This window comes from Meles meles, chromosome 2 (genome assembly GCF_922984935.1).
Source record: "Meles meles chromosome 2, mMelMel3.1 paternal haplotype, whole genome shotgun sequence".
NCBI lineage: Eukaryota > Metazoa > Chordata > Mammalia > Carnivora > Mustelidae > Meles > Meles meles.
This window is the reverse complement of record NC_060067.1, coordinates 69,535,353-69,557,952: the sequence shown is the minus strand read 5'-3', so window position 1 is coordinate 69,557,952 and position 22,600 is coordinate 69,535,353. Positions and strand designations below refer to the sequence as shown.

The window sequence follows — 22,600 nt, the reverse complement described above, 5'->3', positions numbered from 1 at the left end:
GCTTCATGTGGGGTTTCTCATTTCTGGGAGAGGGAGGTAGGGTACACTACTGTGCCCAGGGAACCACCCAGAGAACACAGCAAGATGCTTTATAACATCCTACTGAACATGTCAAAGGGCTCATGGGACAGAAAGTTGATCACCAGAATTGGAGGGCAGGGGCCACGGCTGCCTTGCTGGCCAGTACCTGGGGCCAGCTTGGGGGTGGGGGGAGGCCAGGGCTGGTGGTGCGACCTGGTGGCCGTGTATGTCAGGTGGGGGTGCCCAAGGGTGGCCTCCTGTGGCAGAGCATTACAGCCTGTTTCAGAACACCAGGGGAGCCAGGACCCTCCTCTTCAGCCTGGGGTAAGTGGTCCCAGCTGATGGAGCCTCCAGGCACCAGGCACATTAAATGCATTTCCCAGGGGCCAGACTCTGTCCGCCAAAGCGTCAGGGGTCACAGAGGACCACAAGGTGCATGGGAGGCTGTGGTTGAGGTTTGTTGAGGTGTGGCAGGAACAGGAGACTTCACTCAGATTTCAGATGTAGAGATTATCAGGGACCAAACTTGACTATATCCAAAGATTAAACAGCTGAGTATATTTGCAAGGGGATGTAAAGCATAAAGCATAATTGAGAGTTTAAAATAAACCAAATAAAATGTAAATTAAAAGTATAACTGAAATGAAAAACTCAAGTGTTTGCTTATAACACACTTTTTAACATTTAACAATCAGACAAAGCTAAAGAGAGGATTTGTGAGCTGGAAGGTAGGTGTGAGGAAATTACCTAGAAATTCTAGCAGCACACAGAACCAAAAACACAGAGCTGTGTAAGAGGGTGGGAAGCCACAGAGACTAGATCGGAGACCATGTTTGACCAAAGTCAAGAAAGGGCACAGGAAGAGTAGCCAAGATTCTCAGAATTGATGGAAGTTACCAGTTCAGAGTCCTAAATGGATAAAAAAAAAAATAAACCTAGGATTTCACATCATGAAACTGAAAAGAGAAAAAAATCTTAAAAGCAGCTGTAGGAGGAAAACCACTTCTAAAGGAGCAGCAAGTATCCTGGCAGCAGGGGGCAGCTGGAGAGCATGGTGAGCACTTGAGGGAAACGCAGGCCGACCGGGGCCCTTGGGTGCATTTGCATGTCTGGCTCCTTGGTGGCCCTGACCATGTGTCACCTACTTGGCGGTCAGCTACCATCCCAGCCAGAGCTGATAAGGAACATGTCTGCGCAGCTGTGTTCATTTTGAACAGACTTGATGTTGAGGGGAAAAGTATTAGCAAAGACAGAAAGCCGCAAAATGGTAACAGATGGCTGAGTTAGCCAGGAAGCGGCAACAAATGTGCAGTCAGGCTTTGGTGGCAGCTCAGCCCCAGACCACAGAGGGCTAGAAGGGACGTCCCCCAAGAGAGGGTGTGGCTCCGACTTGCCTCTGGGTGGTGATGGGGAGGGGGGTGGCGCTCCCTTTTGCTGCTTCCGTCCCCCAGCCCCCTCTGATGTCTCCCGCCCCGTTGCGGCAAGGGCCCTGTGCTGAAGCGCCTTCTGCCCACGTCACAGGCGGTGGAGTCTATCCAGGCAGAGGACGAGAGCGCTAAGCTGTGCAAGCGGCGGATTGAGCACCTCAAGGAGCACAGCAGCGACCAGCCGGCGGCCGCCAGCATGTGGAAGAGGAAGCGCATGGACCGCATGATGGTGGAGCACCTGCTGCGCTGTGGCTACTACAACACCGCCGTGAAGCTGGCACGCCAGAGCGGCATTGAGGTGGGCACACATGGGCCCCCGCCATCCTGGTCCGGGCACCAGGGCCAGTGTGCTGCACATTTGGCAGCAGCCTGCTGCAGGGGGTCATCCCCACTCTGTACCCGTCCTTTGGGACTGTTCCCGGTGTCTCACCTGCCTGTCTGCAGCAGTTCCCGCAGTTCAGGCATAGAGACAGGCGATGATCTGGCCCTCAGTGCCCACGCAGGCCAGGCTCTGTGGAGCTTCGGGAGGAAGGCTGCTCAACAGTGACAAAGGCGTCCAGTGCCCTCACCCCATGCCAGCACTTCTCAGACTCCTGTGCACCTCTGTCTGTTGTCTATCCTGTGTGCTGCCCTTCTGTCGTCGAGCCGTGTCTATCTCCCTGGCCCACCAGTCTACACTCTGCACCCAGTGGTCCCTTGGCCCTGCTCCTCCTACCCTCTTCCTTCCCTGCCCAGCACAGCCATTGTATACCTGATGGACGGGCTCTGTGGTCCTTGTGTTTGGCGCAGCCGGTGCCTCTGCATGGTCACGTGGATGCTCGCAGATAGCCCGCGCTCCTCTCCCTGCCCCTGTGGGCAGAGTGTGGCCAGGTGCTCCTAGCCTCAGGAACATGGGCCTTGAAGGGGAGAGAGGCAGGTGGTCCAACAGGATTGTTCACAGGGGTGCATAGGGCAAAGAGGCAGGATGGCTGGTGATTTTCAGAAGGTTGGTTGGGGTCGGCTTGCAGAGATGAGGGGAGGGTCCTGGGACAGGCCTGGGAGCCGCCTGGTACTGGGGTGGGGGTGGGGGTCTGAGCATGTGCAGAACTTGTAGAGTGGGGCTTCCCTTCAACTGAGATGGGTGTGGGGTGGGGGTGTTGAGTTGGAAGCACTGCTCTAATAGGCTCACTCTGGTTCCTCTGTGAGTCACAGTGGTGGCGGTGGTACAACCTTGGACATCCGCTAAAGGGTCCCTATGAGATTTACATGTGGAATGCCCAGCTCCACAGCTATAGGTAGAATTAAGGTTGCTTCCAGAAGCAAGCTCAGGCCCTTGGGGTAGGGGGAGGTCTCCTGACAAGATAGGGTGCTGTCACCAACCAAGAGGTTGATATACCAGGGTTCATTCACATTTAAAACTTCTGTTTGTCAAAAGACGCCATGGAGGGAGAGCTCATCAGGTCAGCCCAGATAGGGGCTGTGTGTCCCACACGGAGCCATGGTCTTAGAGGAGAGTCCTATCCTGCTGGTGTCCTGGTGTGTCTGTCTGCATTTGAAGTCAGTGCTGGCACCTCATGTGAGGCGACCCTGATTGTCTGGTGTGATTTCTAGCCCGCCTGCAGTCATCTGGTTTAACACCTCTGGTGTGGCTCCCACACCCCAGGGTCCATGGACATCCGGGACAGCCATTGGCAGAAGAAAAAGATGGCAAAGACCCAAACCCTGAGGCCGTGTGGACCAAAGACAACAGGTGGACCCTGAGGTGTGGGCAGGAGAGGCCACCTATCAGAATTTAGAGGAAAATTGAAAACCAGAGATGGGAAATAGGAAAGATGACCCTCATGTAGGAGGCCCAGTGTTTCCCTGCCGGGAGGTTCTAGAAAAGAGAAGAAAATGCCAGAGAGATGGCCAAAGCAGTGATTCATGAGAACAGCCGAGCTCTGAGACGATGTGAGGCTGCGGTGCTCAGCACTTACTGTCAGAGCTCATATCAGGAGGGTTAGGGGTCGGGGGGCAAGGAAGCAGGGCTCCCACCCACACATGAGGGGCAGAGCAGTGTCTCTCTGGGCCTGTCCCTGTCTGATCTTGCTGCCTCTACAGGCCTGCAGTCAGAGTGTGGGGCCTGAGGCCGAGTGAGGCTGGGGATCCATCTGTTGGTTCCGGAAGACTTGGGTGACCTGGCCCAGACTGCCCACTGCTGGGCTGCTGTACCGAGCTAGTGAGGCCCCTGGGTTATCTGCAGGGCGCCGACCCTGACAGCGGCACACCGCTTGCCTTCAGGTCAGGGGCTCTTCTGCCCTGGATTGGCTATGGCTTGTCCCAGGGAGATGCCTGGGCAGTGCCTGTGCTGGCCCATGGTCGAATGTAATGGCACTCCAATGACTGTGGTTTTAACAATGATATCATTAGCCATGGCATCCTGCTGATCTCGTGACTAGACCCATTGCTGGCTTTTGCCGTGGTGCTTTTATTTGAAAGCTCCTGTCTTCTGCTGCACTCACCAGAAGGACAGCGGCGCTTCTCCACACACTGTGCCTGCGAGGAGCAGGACACAGCCCATCTTCTTAGATATGCAGGTTCTGTGGTAGGCTCCTGACTTGGCTGGACTGAGGAAGACCCAAGCTGGAGATAGCTTGGCAGGAAGGCTGCCTTGTGCTGTACTTTGCTGGCCCGAGGGGCTCCGCCTGAGGCCGTGAAGGTCGTGGGAGCCCACCAGCCGCACCATACTCGCCTCCTAGCCGCAGGACCCTGGCCAGAGAATTCAAGGGATTTGTTTGTGTTGGATGTTCCCCCTCTCTTCACCAAGAAGCTGACATGTGTTGGCTCTAGTCGTTCGAGATGGGAGAGATATTTACTCTTTGAAATCAGCTTTCTTCCAGTGGCTTCCCCCTCTTTGGTAATGTGCAGGTATCTACCATTTCTTCCTGCCTCCATGGCCAGGAGCCCTTGTTGCTGACTGCGCTCCAGCCACTTGGTGGGGACTGTTAGGCCCTGGGCCCCATGTGGGTGTCATGACACTGGGTCCCTGGCCCACCTTGGATCCTCCAGAGCTCAGTAGATGTGGCTCCACAGGCATGGGAGAAGAGGGTGAGAAGAGCAAACAGACTGGCAGACACAGCCCTGACGCCACCCACCGGCCCTCGGCCCTCACTGCTCCTTCTCAGAATCTCAAATACATCTTCAGAGGGAAAAACAAAACAAAATGAGGGTATGGGTTGCCAGGGTTCCCAGGTCTGATTGTGAAAGTGTGTAACAGGGTCAGGCCGCTGCTAGGGTCGGGGGCGAGGTTGTGGATTGGACCTTTGGTTTGGGAGACTATCCAAATGCTTTGCAGGCCTCTAAGCTGCGGGCCTGCCCCTCATCCTGGCCCAGGGAAGCTGGAGAAGCTGGCTGAGCTGGCCGGTGGGTTGTGCTGGGTGGTGGGGGAGCATCCACAGACTTAGGGCTGGGGTCCTGACCTCCGGTGTTCTGAGTGTGCATTGCTTCCTTCCCCTAAGGACTTAGTGAACATCGAGATGTTCCTGACGGCCAAAGAAGTGGAGGAGTCCCTGGAGAGGCGGGAGACGGCCACCTGTCTGGCCTGGTGTCACGACAACAAATCCCGGCTGCGCAAGATGAAGGTGTGCAGGAGCCCGGGTGCGGCTGTGGGGGGGACAACTCAGGGTGGGGCTGGGGGCATGGCACCTGGGGGCGGGGCAGACACCTGCCTGTAGCCCACACGCCTGCACCTGTTGACTCAGAGTTCTGTGCTTCTGGTTTGGGGGGGGTGGTTTGTGGGGTTTGGTGTAGCTTTGGGGTTATTTTTTGGTTGTGATGTTTGGGCTTTAGGTAAAAATCCCTAAAAAGTGCACCCCGTTCTGCATTATGGTTTGGACAAGTGTTCTGAGCATGGGGTTCTGAAGGAGCAAGGTGCCGCCTGCCTGCGTGTGCTCAGCTTGTTAGCAGCTGCAGGTCCTTCCCACCCCTGACCCCTTAGTCACCGAGGCAGGAAAGCCTGGTCCGGAAGGCCGGTCCACCTGCAATGGTGCAGCGTTCCAGGCTGGGCTCCTCTCCGGTACAGCTTTTCTTGAGACCCTCAGGCAGCTTCCAGAGTGGACCCTTAATCATAACTTAGAGACCCAAAACATGCTTACTGACAGGTGTTGTCCCCGGAGCTTGCAGAAATGTTTAACTTCTATTAACCTTCCCCTGCCTCCGTTAGAAAAACTGTTTGTTTTCTGTTTTCTAAACCGAGCGCCTTTAACCTCTCCCCGGTTGAGCTTGTCATGTGCACATAGTCACCAGCCAAGGGTGACGCTCTCTGCCACTCAGGGCCGCCAAAGCGAGCACGACGCGAAGACGGGACGGAAAAGTAGAGTGGCCAGTGGTCCCCCTAAAGAGAGTGAGGATCTTGGTATGGAAACCATAAAAGGAAAGCCAGAATTGGTATGTAACACTTGCCCTGCTCTCCTGCTCCAGCCCCCAAGCTGTGCCGCACGGTGGGAACCAGGTCTGAAGGGACATAGCTCCCCATCCCGACAGGTGGTTTCTGCAAGCCCTGCTACGTCCAGTCAACGCTGCTGCTTGGCGAGGGCACCGCCGCATAGCCGGGTCCCGGCGGGGAGGGCGGGCGGCTGTATCCGTGACGGCGGGCTCCCATCACCAGAGACTCCAGTCACCGGAACATTTAACTTCAGAGAGTGTAAACAGCCGTTCCCAAGTGCTCCGGGAAGACCAGCTAATGACCCCAAAACAGGCTTCTTATGCAGTGTCAGCTGAACGGAGTAGGCCCTGACAGTGTGCACGTGTGTGTACACATGTGAGCGCACACGCAGGCCAGGGAGGGGACAGATGCGTTGGGGGGGGGCCATGCCTAACGACCACGGATCCCTCACATCAGTCGTGAGACTCTAGGCAAGAAAAGGAACTTTGAGACCCAAGTTTCACATAGCTGGAAAATACTTCTAAGGTGGTGGGCGCCTGTCTGTTGAGTTGACTCCCATCTCCAGACGCCTAAGGACAGCCGAAGCCACAACACAGGCGCTGCGTCTGGGAAGCCGATGAAGTCACAAATGTGCATGCGCCAGGCCCTCCCGGCTCGCACGGGAAGGACCTTTTCGGCCCCCCATGCTTGGTGTGATCACCTGGAATCGTGGTATTTCACATTCAAGTCTGAGCACCTGGGTTTTGGTACTCACGTGTTTGTCCGTTAGCGGACTATTTGGAAGGTGACCTGCCAGAAAAGAGCTGTATGGTAGTAGAACATGACCTTGTCTCTCTGGGATGCCCATCTGGTGGCCCCCTCCTGACGGTAGAGCTGCCGGCATCCCCAAGCACAGCAGTGGCGACCGTTGGGTGCCCTGGGGAGGCAGGCAGGGCCCCTCCCCGGTGTCTCCACCCCTCGGCCTCTGCTGGTCTGGCCTCAGAAGGGAGCTCATGGCTGGGGCTGGTTTGTGCTGCCACCCAGCACATAGCATTGGCTCCATCCAGTTGGGGGTCAGGACAGACTGCCACCTTGGTGTAGAGGGCAGGAGAGGAGGGGGCCAAGGAACACACTCAGGCCCCGAGCTCCTGTGGTGTGGATACGTTGGGCACCACGTAGGTGGCTCTCTGCACCTTTGCCTCTGACGACCTGGTGAGCCCCCAAGGAAGTCACACCAGCCAGTGCTCCACCCTGGTGTCCGTGGAACTGGGGTGGGGGCTTAGAGGGCTCCGTCCCCGGGGCCTGGCTAAGAGGCTTCATCAGAATGCTAGAACGCACGCTTGGAGGCTCGGGTGGGAGCAGTCCACATGATTGGTAAACTTGAGTGTAAGCGCTGGACGCTTGGGGTTTGACTGACGGACTTGCCTCATAGACTGTCCATATCATCTCATGATTCAGGTGCCGTGGAAGGCAAAATGGTAAATGAGTGGAGAACGCAGAGATTTTTCTCTTGTTCTGTTAATTCCATGTATTTTGTTTCTGGTTGGAAATACTGAGTGTTTTCCTGAAACCATGTTGAAGATATTTGAGTTTAAATTAGCATCTTTGTTAAATAATCCAGTTTTTCGTCTTAGGTCATAAAAGTTAATTTCTCCTGCCTTCCCCCGTCCTCAGCCAACTGGATGGACGTTGCAGAGTTAGCCCTTGGGCTTCTGCTGGTGGTGCCCCCTTGGTAGCATCCCCTCAGAACCACACGTGCTGTGTTTGGACAGACACCTGTCAGGCACGCAGCCGATGGGCGTGGCAGTGCTGCTTCTAGCAGCTGACGTCCCAGACCTCGCACCCTCTGCAAACCCCGTGCCTTCCATCTTTTGCTCTGACGGCCCCCACCACCCCTGCGCTCCTCCTGGTCCCACCCCCCCTCCCCAGGGCCTTTGGGCTGGCTCTTCCTCTGCCTGGAAGGTTCCCCCCAGGCGTCCCTGCGGACTGTCCCCACCTCAGCCCAGTGTCCCTGCTCCAGGACCGGGCTTCTCTCACTGGCTTTGTGCGCGTTGCTTCTGCTCTCACTCTTCTGTGAGGCACCACCTCCCAGTCTCTCCTGCTCTCCTCCCACCAGGTGTCAGAGCCCCGAGCTGGGACTGGCCTCCCTCTCCCAGAGCAGGTCGGGGTGGACAATGCCACACGGGGTTCTGGGGGCATGTCCCCATGCTTTTACTTTATCACCGCGAGACCAAATCCAGACATCTGCTTTGTCCTTGGAAAGGGGGTGGAAACTTGTGTTCTAGGGCTCACGTGCTTCCCACGGGAAGTCCTGTCTCGCACCCTCTGAACTGCTGAGGGTCTGCGGCCTCCTCACAGGGACTTGGGGTGAAGCCTGACGCCCACCTGCACCTGTGCCTGCCTGTCCTGCTGTCCCGAAGCCTGGCCAGTGGGTAACCGCTCAGGGCCAGCGGCCCCTGCGTTCAGTGCTGCTCCCACTGTGCCAGGAGCGCTGGGCCCACGTGCTGTCAGAGCCAGAAAAGCGTTGACAGCAGGCGGAAATTATGGTCTTGGTACCAGACCCACCTCCCCAGGGGCTCTGAGCTTGCTTGGCGGGGTGTGCAGTGTCCAGCAGGTCTGGCAGGGTCAGCCTGTGAGTGTGGCTCCATGGCAACCCTCCCCAAGCCTGGTCTTATCTTTACTCCCAGAGTTGCCTGGAGTTCAGCCTAAGGATTCAGGAGTTCATTGAGCTCATCCGGCAGAATAAGAGACTCGACGCCGTGAGGTATGTAGAGAGGGGCCTCCTGGGCTCTGGGGAGTGAAGTGTGGAGGATCAGGTCTGCCCTGACCGGCTGGGCCCTGCCTGTGATCAGCAGGATGCTGACGCCTGGCACCCAGGCTCCGTTCTGTCCAGGCAGCATGAGGCCGACTTAGCACGTGGACTCAGGGCCCTTAGTTCTTAGGCTGTGTCCACCCACCCCGGAATAGTGCTGGCCCTCAGGTGGGCACAGAGAGCCTTTGGGCAGGAGGCTGGTCTGCAGGTATGGGAGCCTGGGCTCCCCCAGGGGCAGGCAGTACAGAGAGGCCCGGGTCAAGCCCAATCTGTGCAGCCTGGGCAGGGAGGGGCTGTTCCTTTGGGGTGGCAGGTGGGCTCTCAAAGTCAGAAGGGGAGTTGTTGAGGCACTACGAGAGCTGGACTGCCTCTGGGTCCTCCCAGGTCTGTGTCGTCGGGGTTTGGGTTCATGTACACCAGGGTCACTTGGAAGGGCTTGGGTCCCTGCTTCTGGGTGTTTTCTGAATGGGATTCTGTGCTTGGTGCCTCAAGCCTCATCCCCCTCCCTGTCCCCTTGAGGAGAGGGACCCTCGCCTCACCTCGCTGTGGCAGACCCTGGCCCAGGTCACATGAGGTGGGGCATACTTGGTACTGAGGCTCTGGCAGATGGGGAGCTCTGATTCTTAAAGATAGAAAGGCAAACTCAGACAAATCTGGAATGTTTCATAGACACGCGAGGAAGCACTTCAGTCAGGCTGAAGGGAGCCAGCTGGACGAGGTCCGCCAGGTGATGGGCATGCTGGCCTTCCCCCCGGACACACACATCTCGCCCTACAAGGTAAGCCGCACCTGTGGGCTCTTGGGGCTGGGGAGGGCCTGGGCATGGGACCGCACACCATGCAGGCTTTCCCTGTCTAGCTCCCGCCTTGCCAGTGGGAGGCTTGGGCCAGAACCACGCACAAGGGGTCTCGGCCTGGAGATGTTTCACGTCTGGGTGCCTCACCTGTCACATTCCCCGTTTGCCCCATGTTCTGCCTCACCTCCGTTGTCTCTCTGCTGCTCCCTTTTGCCTTGGGGGTCCACGTGGGGTCTGGGCGGGTGTGGTCACATAGCATTACTAGCCAGCTTGCTCAGCGTTGCTAGGGCAGCGTGTCTGGCCTCTTGAAACAGGTGATGCCCATCTGGGACCCCCAGGACAGCCCTGGTAATCTCTGATCTGCCTTTAGGGTCCTTCTCTTGTCTTGAGAGATGTTACTTGTTTGCAGCTGAACTGCTCCAGTGGTGTCCTGGAGAACCTAGGAATTCGAACAGCCTTCCCACTTTCCTTCTGGCTCCTCCCCATCAGCCATTGGTCACACCCCCATGGATGTCCTTAGGCTTGCTTGGATACGCCCTTTGTGTTCTCTCTGGAGCAGCTTTCTCATTTTTTGCAACATGGATGGAAGTTTCCAAATCATCAAGTTCTGCTTTCTTTAGATGAGCAGTTCATCCCTGTGTCAGTTTTCTGTTCACACGTTTTACTGTAAATGTTTCCAAAGAAGCCAGGCAGCCCCCGCTGCCCACCCCCCACCCTGCACTTTGCTTGGAGGCATGGCCGTCCTGTTCCCAGGTCCCTTGCACACAAGCACTGCCTTCCCCAGATGCCGCCATACTCTGCCACCTGTGCCGGGCCTGCTTGGGACCCTGTTGCTGCTGCCCATGGAGACCGGGGCTCTCCCAGCTGTGCCCACATATATAGGTGTTTGTTGCTTGGTTCCTCCCGCAGTTTTCTGTCTTCGTCTGTCTGGGCCCTGTAACAGAATCCGAGAGTCCCGGGTCAGAAAGCCTGAGTTCAGGGTACTGGCCGGATTGGGGGGGTGGCTCTTCCTCCTGTATGTTCCTAGAAGGAAACTAGTTCCTGAATATGCCCCCCTCAGCACCCTGTGGGCCTGGAGGTCTGCCTGCCGACACCCTCAGCAGACGCTCAGCCACGTGCTGTCCCCCAGCTGCCAGCCTGTTCCCAGGGAGTGAAGTAAACTGCCTTCCCTGTGGGCTGGACCAAGCTTGTTCCCTGAGCCCTGATGGCGGGCTCTGTCCAAGGCCCTGGCTGCCCCATGCAGTTTCGTGGGCAGACAGCCCCCGGTGGCTGGAGTTCTCAGCCGTCTGCAGGACAGTGGCAGCATCTCCCCCGCGACTGGACTCACATGGTTCGGTGGTGTCAGGAGTGTCCCGTAATCAAGCCTCAGGTCACGGGCTCTGCAGGAATGAGACTGAGCTTTAACTTAGAGTCTCCTCCATCTCTCTCCCCTGCTCTGGAGAAGCTTTGAGAGAAGGCAGGGAGGGCCTGACCTGGAGGGTGAGGTGTCTGCTCTGGGAGCATGAGGCAAGTGCCATCCTGCCTGAGGGCTGGAGGGCTGACCCTCAGGGAGGCACCAGGGCAGCGTGAAGAGAAGCCACACAGCCACTGCGGAGTCCAGGCTGGTGGGGGACAGGCAGGCACAGCCCGCCGACGCACGGCCTCGTAACTGGACACGGATGGCACGCCTGAGGAAGACCAGGGTGCACACAGAGGGGATGGCCCCGGGGGGCACAGGACTCCGGAGGGCAGTGCTGGGGCAGGGCCACGCCCTGCCATGCTGAGGGCACAGAGGCCTTGCCCCCTGTAGCAGGCAGTCACAGGTGTGTCTCGGGGTTCCACGAGAAGCAGGGCGATGTGTTCTAGTTAGGGAGAGGTGGCCACACGAGAGGCCCAAGGCCAAGGGTCTCGGGGTGGGGGTTGCAGAGCCTCTGGACTGTGGGCTTGGTCCGCTGTGGACTTTGCTTCAGTAATAATGATGTTAAAGACATGTTTTTTTTGTTGTTGTTGTTTTTGTTTTTTTAAGATTTTATTTATTTATGTGACACAGAGAGAGAGATCGATCACAAGTAGGCAGAGAGGCAGGCAGAGGGGGAGAGGGAAGCAGGCTCCCTGCAGAGCAGAGAGCCCGATGCGGGGCTAGATCCCAGGACCCTGAGATCATGACCTGAGCCAAAGGCAGAGGCTTAACCCACTGAGCCACCCAGGTGCCCCAAAGACATGTTTTTATAACATTGGAGTTGAGCATACTGTCTGCCCGTAGAGCCCCTGCTGAACGGGTGCCCACATCTCCTCCCTCATCGTGGGGCCTGACCCCTGTGCATGACATGCGGGGTTTCAGTCTTGCTGGCTCTTGGTGACTCGGAACCTGGGAAGCTCTGGGGACACATATTAACCAGGCTTCCTATTCTGTTGTATGACTCAGCCGTGACATGGGGATGGCTCCTGGCGTAGGAAGTTTCTTTCTGGATTAAGACTTTGCCCCTGAGACCTCAATGCTGTCCTTCGGCCCACTGCATCCCCTTCCTGCCATGAGGCCACAGGCCCCCCACTTGATCATCTGTGTCCACGCAGACTTGGGAGTCCAAGCTGGTGGGCTCTGGTTGATGGGGGCGGGCCAGGAAGGCTTTGTCACTTGCTGTCGGGGTTGACGGCTCTGTGCTGTCCCCAGCTCGGCTCTGCCCCATCTCTTGCAGGACCTGCTGGACCCGGCCCGGTGGCGCATGCTGATCCAACAGTTCCGCTATGACAACTACCGGCTGCACCAGCTGGGCAACAACTCCGTGTTCACCCTCACGCTGCAGGCCGGCCTCTCGGCCATAAAGACACCGTATCCTTCTTGCGGGCGAGGGCATCCGCGGGCTTGGCCATCCTTAGCCTGGGCTCCACATCTGGTGCCTTCTGTCCTCCAGCAAGCAGGCAGGCGCCACACCCCTCCCGACTTGAGGTCTCTGCTTGTGGCTTGTGTGGTGGGTGCTCGGTCCCGGGCAGTCAGGGGTGGTGGTCTTGGGGCACCTCTGCCCCCAGCCTCTTGAGTGTTCACTCATTCCCAGACACCATCTGGGCGCTGCTCACAGGCCGCAAGGCTGGTGTTGGTGTACCTTCTGGCAGCTGGGTCTGGCTGCCATTCTGAAGGCTCCCGGGTGATTCCTGAGAATCCCTTCGAGCTTCTCTTGGTCTGAGCCCTGGCCATCCCTGGCCCAGTGTCTTGTTTGAAAACGTGTGTGGCACAGCTGTCATTCCCCTGCCACCAGAGAGCAGTGGGATTGTGAGCCCAGTGCCCAAGTGTCCCTCTCGAATGTGTCATGTGGGCCGCTTGGGGCTGTTGGCTTTTGTGGCCATCTGTGTGATGGGACCACAGTGAGTGTTGTGGGCACTGGCCACGGGCTCAGGTGCATGAGAAGGGGCAGGTGCACAGGGGTATGGGGCAGTGGGGTTTTCGGGCTGGGCTGGTGCAGCCTTAGTGAGGTCATTTTCCTGCTGGATGCAGTGTTTGCTCTGTCTTGAAAGAAAGCTCCAGGCTTGATTCCTGCCTGGCAGCTGGGGTGGCCTCAGCACGCCCAGTGCCCCCCACCCCACGACCCTTCCTTAACCATTGCGCAGACAGTGCTACAAGGAGGACGGCAGCTCCAAGAGCCCCGACTGCCCCGTGTGCAGCCGTTCCCTGAACAAGCTGGCACAGCCCCTGCCCATGGCCCACTGCGCCAACTCCCGCCTGGTCTGCAAGATCTCCGGTGACGTGATGAATGAGAACAACCCGCCCATGATGCTGCCCAATGGCTATGTCTACGGCTACAACGTGAGGAGCAACAACGTGCAGGGATAGCGGAGCGGGGCGGGACGTGTGAGGGCAGTGGTAGATCCGGCGGACCTAACGGTCTCCGCCAGCTGCCTGCTGTCTGTGCTGGGTGCGGTCCCTGGGATGGGTTCCCCGCGTGCAGGTGGCTTGGCCCCATGCTGCCCCTGGTGAGCCAGACTGGTGGTCAAGAAGCTAGGATCAGGATCAGGATCAGGGTTCGCAGACAGGCCTCCTGGAGGCAGTGTACGGAGAGAAGCTGAGCTGTCCCGCAGCGGTGGGCAGGTGGGCGGGTGCCCAGGAGAGGTTCAGCCTGTGTGTCCGCACGTTCATGTACCCCCTGCCCCCATTGTGTTTCAGTCTCTGCTGTCCATCCGTCAAGATGACAAAGTCGTTTGTCCGAGGACCAAAGAAGTGTTCCACTTCTCCCAAGCCGAGAAGGTGTACATCATGTAGGCCGGGCGCCTCATGCGCCCCCGCCCGCCTGCGTTTCTGTTTCTTGCGACCAAAGATCAGTGAGCGACGCTGGGCACTCCTAGAAGGGTGGATTCGGGTCCATACATCCGTGCTGGGGGACAGCCTTCTGCTGGTAGGACTCCGGAGTGCACGTGAGCCACCTGATGCCCTCCCCTTTCAGAGAGACCTACCCGCCGCCTTCGGCCGCTTGGGAAACAGGAGTCGGTTCTCCCGTGCCCCCGCCCCCGCCCCTCCTGCCACCTTGCCCCCACGGCCATCCTCAGCGAGGGGGCCCAAGGGGCTGCACCTGCGCTGCCGTGGGGGCGGTCTTAGGGTGTGCTAGGTTCAATGTCACATCATTCGTGCCGCCTTATTTCCTGCTTGAGAATGTATTCACGTGGAAATCCACTGGACCGAGTTCTGCAGAGGCCTTGCTAATGGCTCCGTAACTGTAGATCTAATGCTGTTGTTACAGAAACTAGCAGTCAGTCCGAGTAACCACTGATGACTTTTCAAATCAAATGACCCATTGTAGTTTACACGAAACCACACTGTAGAGGGTTGTATTTAGCGCTTATTTTTGCATGTCGATGTTGATTAGCTAATAAACTGTAAATGTAAAACCTGTTAATAAAAGGGTTTTCTATTTCTTATGTCTGTGTGAGGTGGAAGCTGCTGTGCGTTCTGATACCCTTGCTTGTGTCTCCTCGCCCCAGGCCCCCCCTAGTCTGCAGCCACGCAACAGGGTGGCTCCTGGGGTCCCCACACAGGCCCCATCCCAGAGTCCTGCTGCAGCTGCTGGAGGGTGCTGTGTTCTGCTTTGGGGGAAGCGAGTGCGGCTGTACCCTCTGAGTGGGGTCTCCCGGACTCGCCAGTGCCTGTTGGCCTCCTGCTGCCCATGGGCACCTGGTGCACCTGTGGCTGAGTCCCCACGCAGAGCACAGGGTGGATGCAGGGAGGCAGCAGCTCCTTCCCACCATGCCCTCCAGCCCTGCCGCCCTGGCCCCCTGGCCTCCCTCTGACCATCACCTGGGCCGCCCCCCATTTCCTTCCCAAAGCTATGAGGACATCCGTATGTGTGCATGTGCGTGTAGCCACACACCCCACGTCTGCTCTCCGGGTCCCTTCTGGTCCATTCCGGTGACCACACACATGGGGAGAGCTACTCGGCCAGGAGAGTGGGGGGCAGCCACAGGGTGAGTGGAACACAGCGATTGGTCCCAGCTACACTGGAGAAGTTTGAGCTGTTTGCAGATGAAGCTGCCACAAATGCACTCACACGTGACTTGCTGGATGCCCACGTTGTGAGTGGAGGTCAATAGACAGTGACAATGATGGCCGGCTGGCCAGAGCACTTAAAACCACCCGTTCCCCGCCCCACCCCCCCCCCCCACCCCGTCTGCTCTGCATTCTTGCCAGCCTCAGCCCTGTGCATCTTAGATCCAGGACATGCCAGTGGCTGACAGCTCTTCGCTCATGGTAGGCTTTAACCAGCATAGCAGTCGTACTCATTGGAACACACGAGTTCTCCATAAATAGTGTGATGAGTTTTGATAAACGGACCAGGTATAAGCTGCAAGCCCAGGAGTCTTCCCAGACAGCCACACCCCGCTGCACAGTCACCACTGGGACTATCAGCACAGCTGCTGTTAGTCTTGCCCTCGGATACATTAGAACACAGGCCATGTGGTCCTTTGTGCCTGACTTGGTTCAGCAGATGCCTCAGGTGTGTCCACGTGGCTGCGTGTGTCCGTGGCCCTCCTCCATCACTGAGCAGTAGTCCACTCCACGCGCACCACAAGCTGTGCGTTCTCTTGGTGGACGTTGTGTTTGTGTCCAGCTTATAGTTACTATAAGTCAAGCTGCCATGAATATGGCAGGAACGGTTCTTCGTGGACATTGTTTTCATTTCGCTTAAGTCAATGTCTGGAAGTAGAAGGAGTCATGCCAGCGCTGTACCTCTAATTTCACAACTGCCAAGGCTTTTCCCAAAGTACCTTTAACAGTGTACATGCCGGTTGGCGGTGTGGGGGCGTTCTGGTTTGTCCGTGTCTTTGCCAGTGTTTGGTGGCATCATTCTTCCCGTTAGGGGCTCAGGTGGGTAATCCCTGTGGGCTTATATGCGTTTCCCTGATGGCTGCAGATGCTGAGCTCCTGCCGATATGGTGAGTGGCTGTTAGTCCCATATCTGTTCAAGTCTTCTGCCCATTCTTTATTGGATGACCCCTTTTTTTTTCTTTGTAGGAATGCATTCCATATTGGGGGCACAGATCCTTTGATACGTGTATTTGCACTTGGTTGCCTGTTATTTGACCACCAGAGGTTTTACATTTAGTAAAGTTCAGTTAACTTTTTCTTTTATGGCTCATAACTTCTTGTATTCTGAGAAAATTTGCCCATTCTAAGGTCCCAACCATATTCTCCCCTGTATTCTAGAAGATTGTTTTAGCTTTGTAGGTTTGTAACCCATTGCAATGAACTTGTGTGTATAGAGTGAGGAAGAGGCTAAGGACCACTTACCCCCATGTGTTCATCCTGTCATTACAACATCATATGTTGAACATCATATTTTGAAGGCCTCTTTGTCTCCATCAGATAATGCGAAGTCCCCAGGCTGTTGTTCTCTCAGTTTATTTCTGGATGTTCTCCTCTGTGTAGTTGCCTTAGGGTTGTCCTCACCCCAACACCCAGCATCTGGGTCACTGCAGCTTTAAAGTACAAATGAGCCCCTTTTGTTCTATGTAGTTTCTACTTTTTCAAAATTGTTTTGACTGCTTGCATTTCCACCTAAGTCTTGGAATCAGCTTATAAGAGTACTCTAAACAAAGTCTGCTGGGATTTTAACTGGAATTGGATTGAATCTTTAGATCAATCTGGAAATGGCTTTAGTCTGTTCAGGCTGCCCGAACAACACCACAGACTGGGGTGCTTGAACAACAGAAAAACATTTTCTCACAGTTTTGGACACCAGAGTCGATCCAGTTGCCAGAGTCAATCTTCCTGGCTCACAGACAGCCTTCCCTTTGTGTGCATGGAAAGACAGCCCTGCCTACTGTGAGGACACCTGTCCTGTCGGATGAGGACCCATCTCATAACTTCATGTGAACTTTTGCCTCCAAATATAGTCAGCATGGGGGGGGCAGAGCTTCAACATGAGTTTGGGTGAGGAGGGCAGTTCAGCCCGCAGCAGGAACTTAAAAATCATGATAATATTGAGGCCACCAGCCTGTGAATGCGGTGTTCTCTGTATCCAGACCTCGCCTGCATTACAGTTCTCATCATTTTACTGCTATTGTCAGTGAGATTTTTAAATTTGACTTCCCAACCATTCCAGTGTGGTAACATACAGACATGTCACTGATTTCGTATATTGATCTTGTATCCCGTGACCCTCCTAAGCTCATTTGTTCTGGTAGCTTTTTGGTATGTTATAAAGCATTTTCTGTGTTGTAACCTCTGCAAATAAAGACCATTTGCCTGTTCTTGTCCAATCTCTATGCCTGGCATTTCTTTTTCTCCCTAATTGTATGGGTAAAGCCTCCAGGACAGTGTGAACTAGGAGGGTAAGAACAGAGTCCTAGTCTTGTTTCTGATCTCGGGGAAAGCATCCTCTCCCATCATGAAGAACCATGTCTGCTCTAGGTTTTCGCAAAGTGCAATTATCAGGTTGAGGAAGTTCACTCCTCCTTCCCGAGTTATCATCATGAGGGCATGTTGAATTTTGTCAAATGTTCTTTTCTTCATCTAATGAAATTACCATAAGGCTCTTCTCCTTTGTTCTGATAAGGGTGACACAGAGAACTAGATTAGCTTTGAGCAGCTGAACAAGCTTTCAGTTCCCGAGATAAACCTCTGGTGCTCATGGTGCTCATGCAAATTGTTTACAACATACTCTATTGTTTTTTTTAACATCTGTAGGTTCTGTAGTAATGTCCCCTCTCATTCCTGATATTGGTCATTTGTTTCTTTTCTCTTGAAATCTACTTAGAGGCTTATCAATTTTATGGATCATTTCAAAGAACCACCTTTTGGTCTTTGATTTTTTTCCCCTATTGTTTGCCTGTTCTCTGTGTAACTGATTTCTGTTCTTTATTGTTTTCTTCCTCCTCCTTATTTTAGGTTTAATTGTCCTTTCTCTAGCTTCTTAAGGGGAAGATTAGATTACTGCTTTGGGGCCTTTCCTTTCTAATATAAACATCCCATACATTTTAATGTTTTCATTTTCATGCAGTTCAAACTATTTTATAATTTCTATTATGATTTTTTTTCTCTTTGACCCACAGGTTACAGAAGTCTTCTAGATAATTTTCAAATACTTGCAGACTTTCCAGATATTTTTCGTTATTAAGCTTTCATTTGTTAGAAAATCTAGTCCATATGGTTTCAATCCTTTTAAATTTATAGAGGTTTGTTTTATGTCTGCCTTGGTAAGTGTTCCATGTGCACTTAAAGAGAACATCTGCCTGCTGTCGGGGGCGTGTCCTGCAAGTGCAGGCCCGGTCAAATTTGTGGTGGGCAGCCAGTCTCTATCCTTACTGATCTCCCTACTTGTGTTTAAAAGTTTACAAGTGAATTTGTCTATGTCCTCTTTACATCTATGGGCTTTTGCTTCATGTATCTGGAATCTGTTACTAAGCACAAACACCCTCCCTGGTAACAGCTCTTGTTATAAAGTCCACCTTGTCCTGGCCCAGCCACTCTGACCCTCCCGTTTAGTGTTTGTATGTTATTTCTTTCTTGATCCTTCTGCTTCCACCCTAAGTCTTGAAGTCTATTTCTTGTAGAGAGCATATGTGTGGGTCTTTTTAATCCAATTGGACAATCACTGCCTTTCAATTGAGCAAGTGTCTAGACTACTGATATTTAAAGTGATGATTATTATTGCTGGATTTGCTACTCTTTTTCCATTTGTCCAGTCTGTCCTCTGTTATTTTTTCTGTCTTTACCTGCTATCTTTAGACTAAAAGTTATTTTGTCTCCATTGACTTCTTAGCTATATGCCTGTAGTTGCTCTAGTTCAGTATACGTCTTTAACTGACCACAAGTGCCTGCAAATATGGTAAGAATCAGAAACTTACTGCCTCTCTCCTGCCCTTTGTACCCTACTGTAGCCACCTATTTACTTCTACAGACATTCTGTATTCCGTACTTTGCAATACCTTTTTATGCTTTCGGTGACCAATGATTTAGAAATTTAAAACAAAATAGATATATTTACCCACATTTGCCAATTACAGCACTCTTCACTGCTTCTATAGATCTAAGCTTGCATCTGCTAGCATTTTCCTCATTTAAAGAATTTCCTGTATGCTTCCATGCAGACCTGTTGGCGATGAGTTCACTCAGCTTTTCTTGGTCTGAAAGTGTCCTATTTCAATCTAATTCAGGTTGGGAAGGATAGTTCACCACATGTAAAATCCAGGTTGACAAATTTTTTAGTTTTTTCTTTTAGTATGTTAAAGATTTTATGCCAAGGGAACCTGAGTGCTCAGTCATTAAGTATCTCCCTTCAGCTCAGGTCATGATCCCAGGGTCTTGGGATGGAGCCCTGCATCAGGCTCCCTGCTCAGCAGGAAATCTCCTTCTCCCTCTTCCACTCCCCCTGCTTGTGTTCTCTCTCTTGCTGTGTCTGTCATATAAATAAATAATAAAATAAAATAAAAATTTCATGCCATTGTCTTCAAGCTTGTGGTGTTGTGACCAAGAAGTCTGCTGTTTCCTTTCTTATCTTTGTAACTGTTTGTATAACGAGTTTTCTCTTCCACTGCTTTTGATCACTGCCTTTCCATGTTGTGGTCCTGCTGTGCCTTGGATGGGTTTGTGTGTGTCCTGCTGGGTTTCCTCATCTCTGAAGTCCTGGTTGGTTCTTCTACAATATCCTTTAGGTCTCAACACATTCATTTGGGCTTTCTATTTATTCAGCATTCAATATTGAGCAGCTACTCTGTGCCTGACCTCATGAAATAAAATAAAGACCCCAGTTCTCATGGACCATATGTTCTAAGGGCAAAAAGAAAAAAAAAAATTATGAGCCTTGTGTGATGGAGTCTGAGCACTGCAGAATGAAATGGAGCTGTCTAAGTAGAGGGCAGGAAGAAGCTGATTACAAGGCCGGTGAGGGTGGGCTGGGAGCAGCCTTCCAGGCAGGAGAGTGGGCTCCATGGAGGCCTGCTGGAGGGAGGCAGCAGAACTGGAGATGTAGGCGGTGGGTGGCACTGACAGTTTCCTCCTGGCTGCTGTGAGATAAGTGGACTCTATGGTGCTGGCCTGCAAGGGTCCCCCAGTGGGTTGTACATGGGGTGCAGCAGCCCCCAGGTCACTGGCCTGAGCACGTGGAAGTACAAACATCCCATCACCTGAGCCGAGGGAGGCAGGCAGGAGATGTGACTGGGCCACACAAACATCACATGCCACTGGGTGGACACAGGGGTCAGAGGAGGAGAAAGAAGTGCAGGGCAAATGCACAGCTCTTTGGGGGAGTCCTGCTGCACAAGAGCACCACAACCCTAACAGGCTTGGGGGGGTGGGGTGGATGCAGAGCAGGGTTCTGTTGGGACGAGAGAAACTGCATGCTTTTGTGCTGATGGGAACAGCTGGGAGACCGGAAAGGCCAACCCACACCTCAAGGAGATGCAGGGAGGCTGCCAAGCTGGAGGCTGCTCAGAGCAACCCCCAGGCCTGGGATCAGGCGCACAGAAAGGGCGAGTATGCATGCTTCCCGCTTTCCTCTTCTCTTTCCATAACTGCATTATCAAGTGACAGCTGCCACACTGTGACTGCCCCTCTGGACACATCCAGCTTGACGCTTCAGCGTGCTGACCGCCACGCTCCCTATCAGCAATCATTAATCTATCCCCACGCATCTGCCTTCTCCCGACATTTTGTGTTGATGGAATCCCGCAATATCAGGGCCTTTTAAGGTTCATCTGTGTTATCAAGTGTGTCTGTGTTTTCCTCCTTTTTGGCTGAAGGACAGACGTTCATCTACCATCAACTGATGGTCACTTGGGCTGGTACCACCTTTTGCTGCTAAGGAGGATACTACTGAGGGCGTTCAGATCCATGTGGTCCTGGTCCCATGTGCAGAGGTCCCTGGTGTTTCCACGCCATTCTGCATCCCCCTAAGATCCTATTAAACATGCAACCTGCTTTCTGAGTCCCTGTGGAGACCCCCTCAAAGAGCCCCAAGCACCGGGGCCCTCAGTACCTGGGGGTGAAGCAGGCGTTCCTGAGGCAAAGGCAAAGACAAAAGTCCAAGGGGGTGGTAGCCACTCAGCCTGTGGGTTGGGGGTACACAGGCACAGGCTCCAAGAAGGGGCTGGGCGAGGCCACCGCCTGGCCCGGAGGGGACCCCCTGGTGCGAGAGACCGGAGAGCTGGGCTGATCACCCCCAGGCCCTCTTCCCCAGGTGGGGGTGCCCAGGGAACCCACGGGCGCACACGCGCGGCTGGACGGCACGGGTCGGGGCCTGGGCTGCACCAGGGCCGAGCCAGCGCGGGGCCCGCACAAGGCCAGCCTGGCCTCCCCTGCTCAGCGGGCAGGGGCGAGGGGCGTCCTGGAGAAGGACAAAGCCTGGCAAGCACCCTGGCCAGCGCCCAGAGGGGTCCCTGCCTGCACGGCGAGGGCTCCCCGAGCTCACCGCCTCCGGAAGCGGTCACCAGCGCGGGTCGGACAGCGGGGCAGGGAGGGCCAGGGCCTAGCGTGCCGTCTGTGCCCGGCAGCAGGCAGCGCGGGGCGGAGGGGTGTCCGGCACCCCCGGGAGAAGCGCGCACCGGCTCCCACCCGGGCATCCCGGCCCGCCTGTCGCGGTGTCAAGGCCCGGGAATCGCACACTCCTGGGCGACCGCACCCCTCGGGCCTGCCCGGGCTGGCCTCGCCCCGGCATCAGCGCACGCGGCCCCTTTAAGGACATGCTGCGCCCGCCCGCTTCCTTTCTCGCGCCCGCCTCGGCCTTCCAGACCCTCCGGGAGCGCGCCTGAGTCACCGCGCAGATCTCGGCCCCGCCCCGGCGCTCGCGCCTCAGGGCGAGCCACTGGCTGCCGAGCTCGGGGCCACGTGACAGGAGGTGGGCGGAGTCCCCGCCGGAAAGGGCGGGCTAAGGTGACAGCGGTCGCGTCGCGCCTAGGCGCGGTCTTCGCCTCACTCACCTTCGTCACCGCGCCGTCCCGTGCCAGGGCGAGCCAATGACTGTGGCGAATTGGGCACGTGATAGGGGCGGGGTCCCTGCCGGAAGGGGAGGGGCGAGGCGAGCGGCCTGGTACGCGGTAGGTGTCGCGGTCGTCGCGATACCGGGCAGGGGTCCTGAGGGCCGGCCTCGTCCGGGACTGTTTCCGTCCTCTCCAGGACGCGCCCCTCAGCCCCGCTTTCTTCCTGGGACACCGCCCCTCCTCCTCCTCCCGCTCTCCGTTCTCCTCCCCGTCACACTCCTTCTCCCCATCACACTCTTCGTCCTCCTCCCCTTCCTCCTCTCCATCCTTCTCCTCCCTGGGACACCACCCCTCCTCCTCCCACTCCCTCTCCTGTTCATCCTCCTCCGCCTCCTCCCCCTCCTCCTCTTCCCTCTCCCTGGGACACTGTTCCCCCTTTCCCACCTCTTTCTCCTCCTCCTCCTGCTCTTCCTCCTCCTCCTCCTCTGTCACCTCTTCCTCCCACCACACCATCTCTCCTCCTCCTTCCTGGGACACCATCCCTCCCTCTCCTCCTCTAAGGGACACCAGCCCTTCTCCACCCCCTCCATCACCATCACCACCACCTCCTCCTCATCCCTGGGATTCTATCCCTCCTCCCTCTCCTTCTCCCCCTCCCGCAACTCCACCACCACCTCCTCCTCCTCCCACCACCACACCATCTCTCTTCCCCCTGCCCCCCAGGACATTGTCCCTCCTTCTCCCTGCCCAGGACGCCATCCCTCCTCCCCCTCCCTGGGACACCT

At 55.4% G+C, this 22,600-nt stretch overlaps 2 protein-coding genes across 4 annotated transcripts in view; both read left to right on the top strand.

Moving 5' to 3' along the window:
* MAEA (macrophage erythroblast attacher, E3 ubiquitin ligase) overlaps positions 1-14,321 on the top strand; it is a 32,671-nt gene extending 18,350 nt beyond the window's left edge. Inside the window, exons 3-10 of one of the 2 annotated variants that reach the window (XM_045988674.1) lie at positions 1,543-1,746; positions 4,925-5,047; positions 5,739-5,852; positions 8,517-8,593; positions 9,311-9,419; positions 12,113-12,246; positions 13,020-13,215; positions 13,573-14,321. In XM_045988674.1, the coding sequence (XP_045844630.1) occupies positions 1,543-1,746; positions 4,925-5,047; positions 5,739-5,852; positions 8,517-8,593; positions 9,311-9,419; positions 12,113-12,246; positions 13,020-13,215; positions 13,573-13,668 (1,053 nt within the window). In that variant the 3' untranslated portion in view covers positions 13,669-14,321. The remainder of the gene's footprint in view (positions 1-1,542; positions 1,747-4,924; positions 5,048-5,738; positions 5,853-8,516; positions 8,594-9,310; positions 9,420-12,112; positions 12,247-13,019; positions 13,216-13,572) is intronic. The other variant, XM_045988683.1, reaches the window with a different exon arrangement.
* A 7,575-nt stretch (positions 14,322-21,896) lies between these two features.
* Positions 21,897-22,600, top strand: part of UVSSA (UV stimulated scaffold protein A) — a 28,726-nt gene continuing 28,022 nt past the window's right edge. Inside the window, exon 1 of one of the 2 annotated variants that reach the window (XM_045988634.1) lies at positions 21,897-21,932. The gene's annotated coding sequence lies outside the window, so the exon portion shown is untranslated. The remainder of the gene's footprint in view (positions 21,933-22,600) is intronic. The other variant, XM_045988642.1, reaches the window with a different exon arrangement.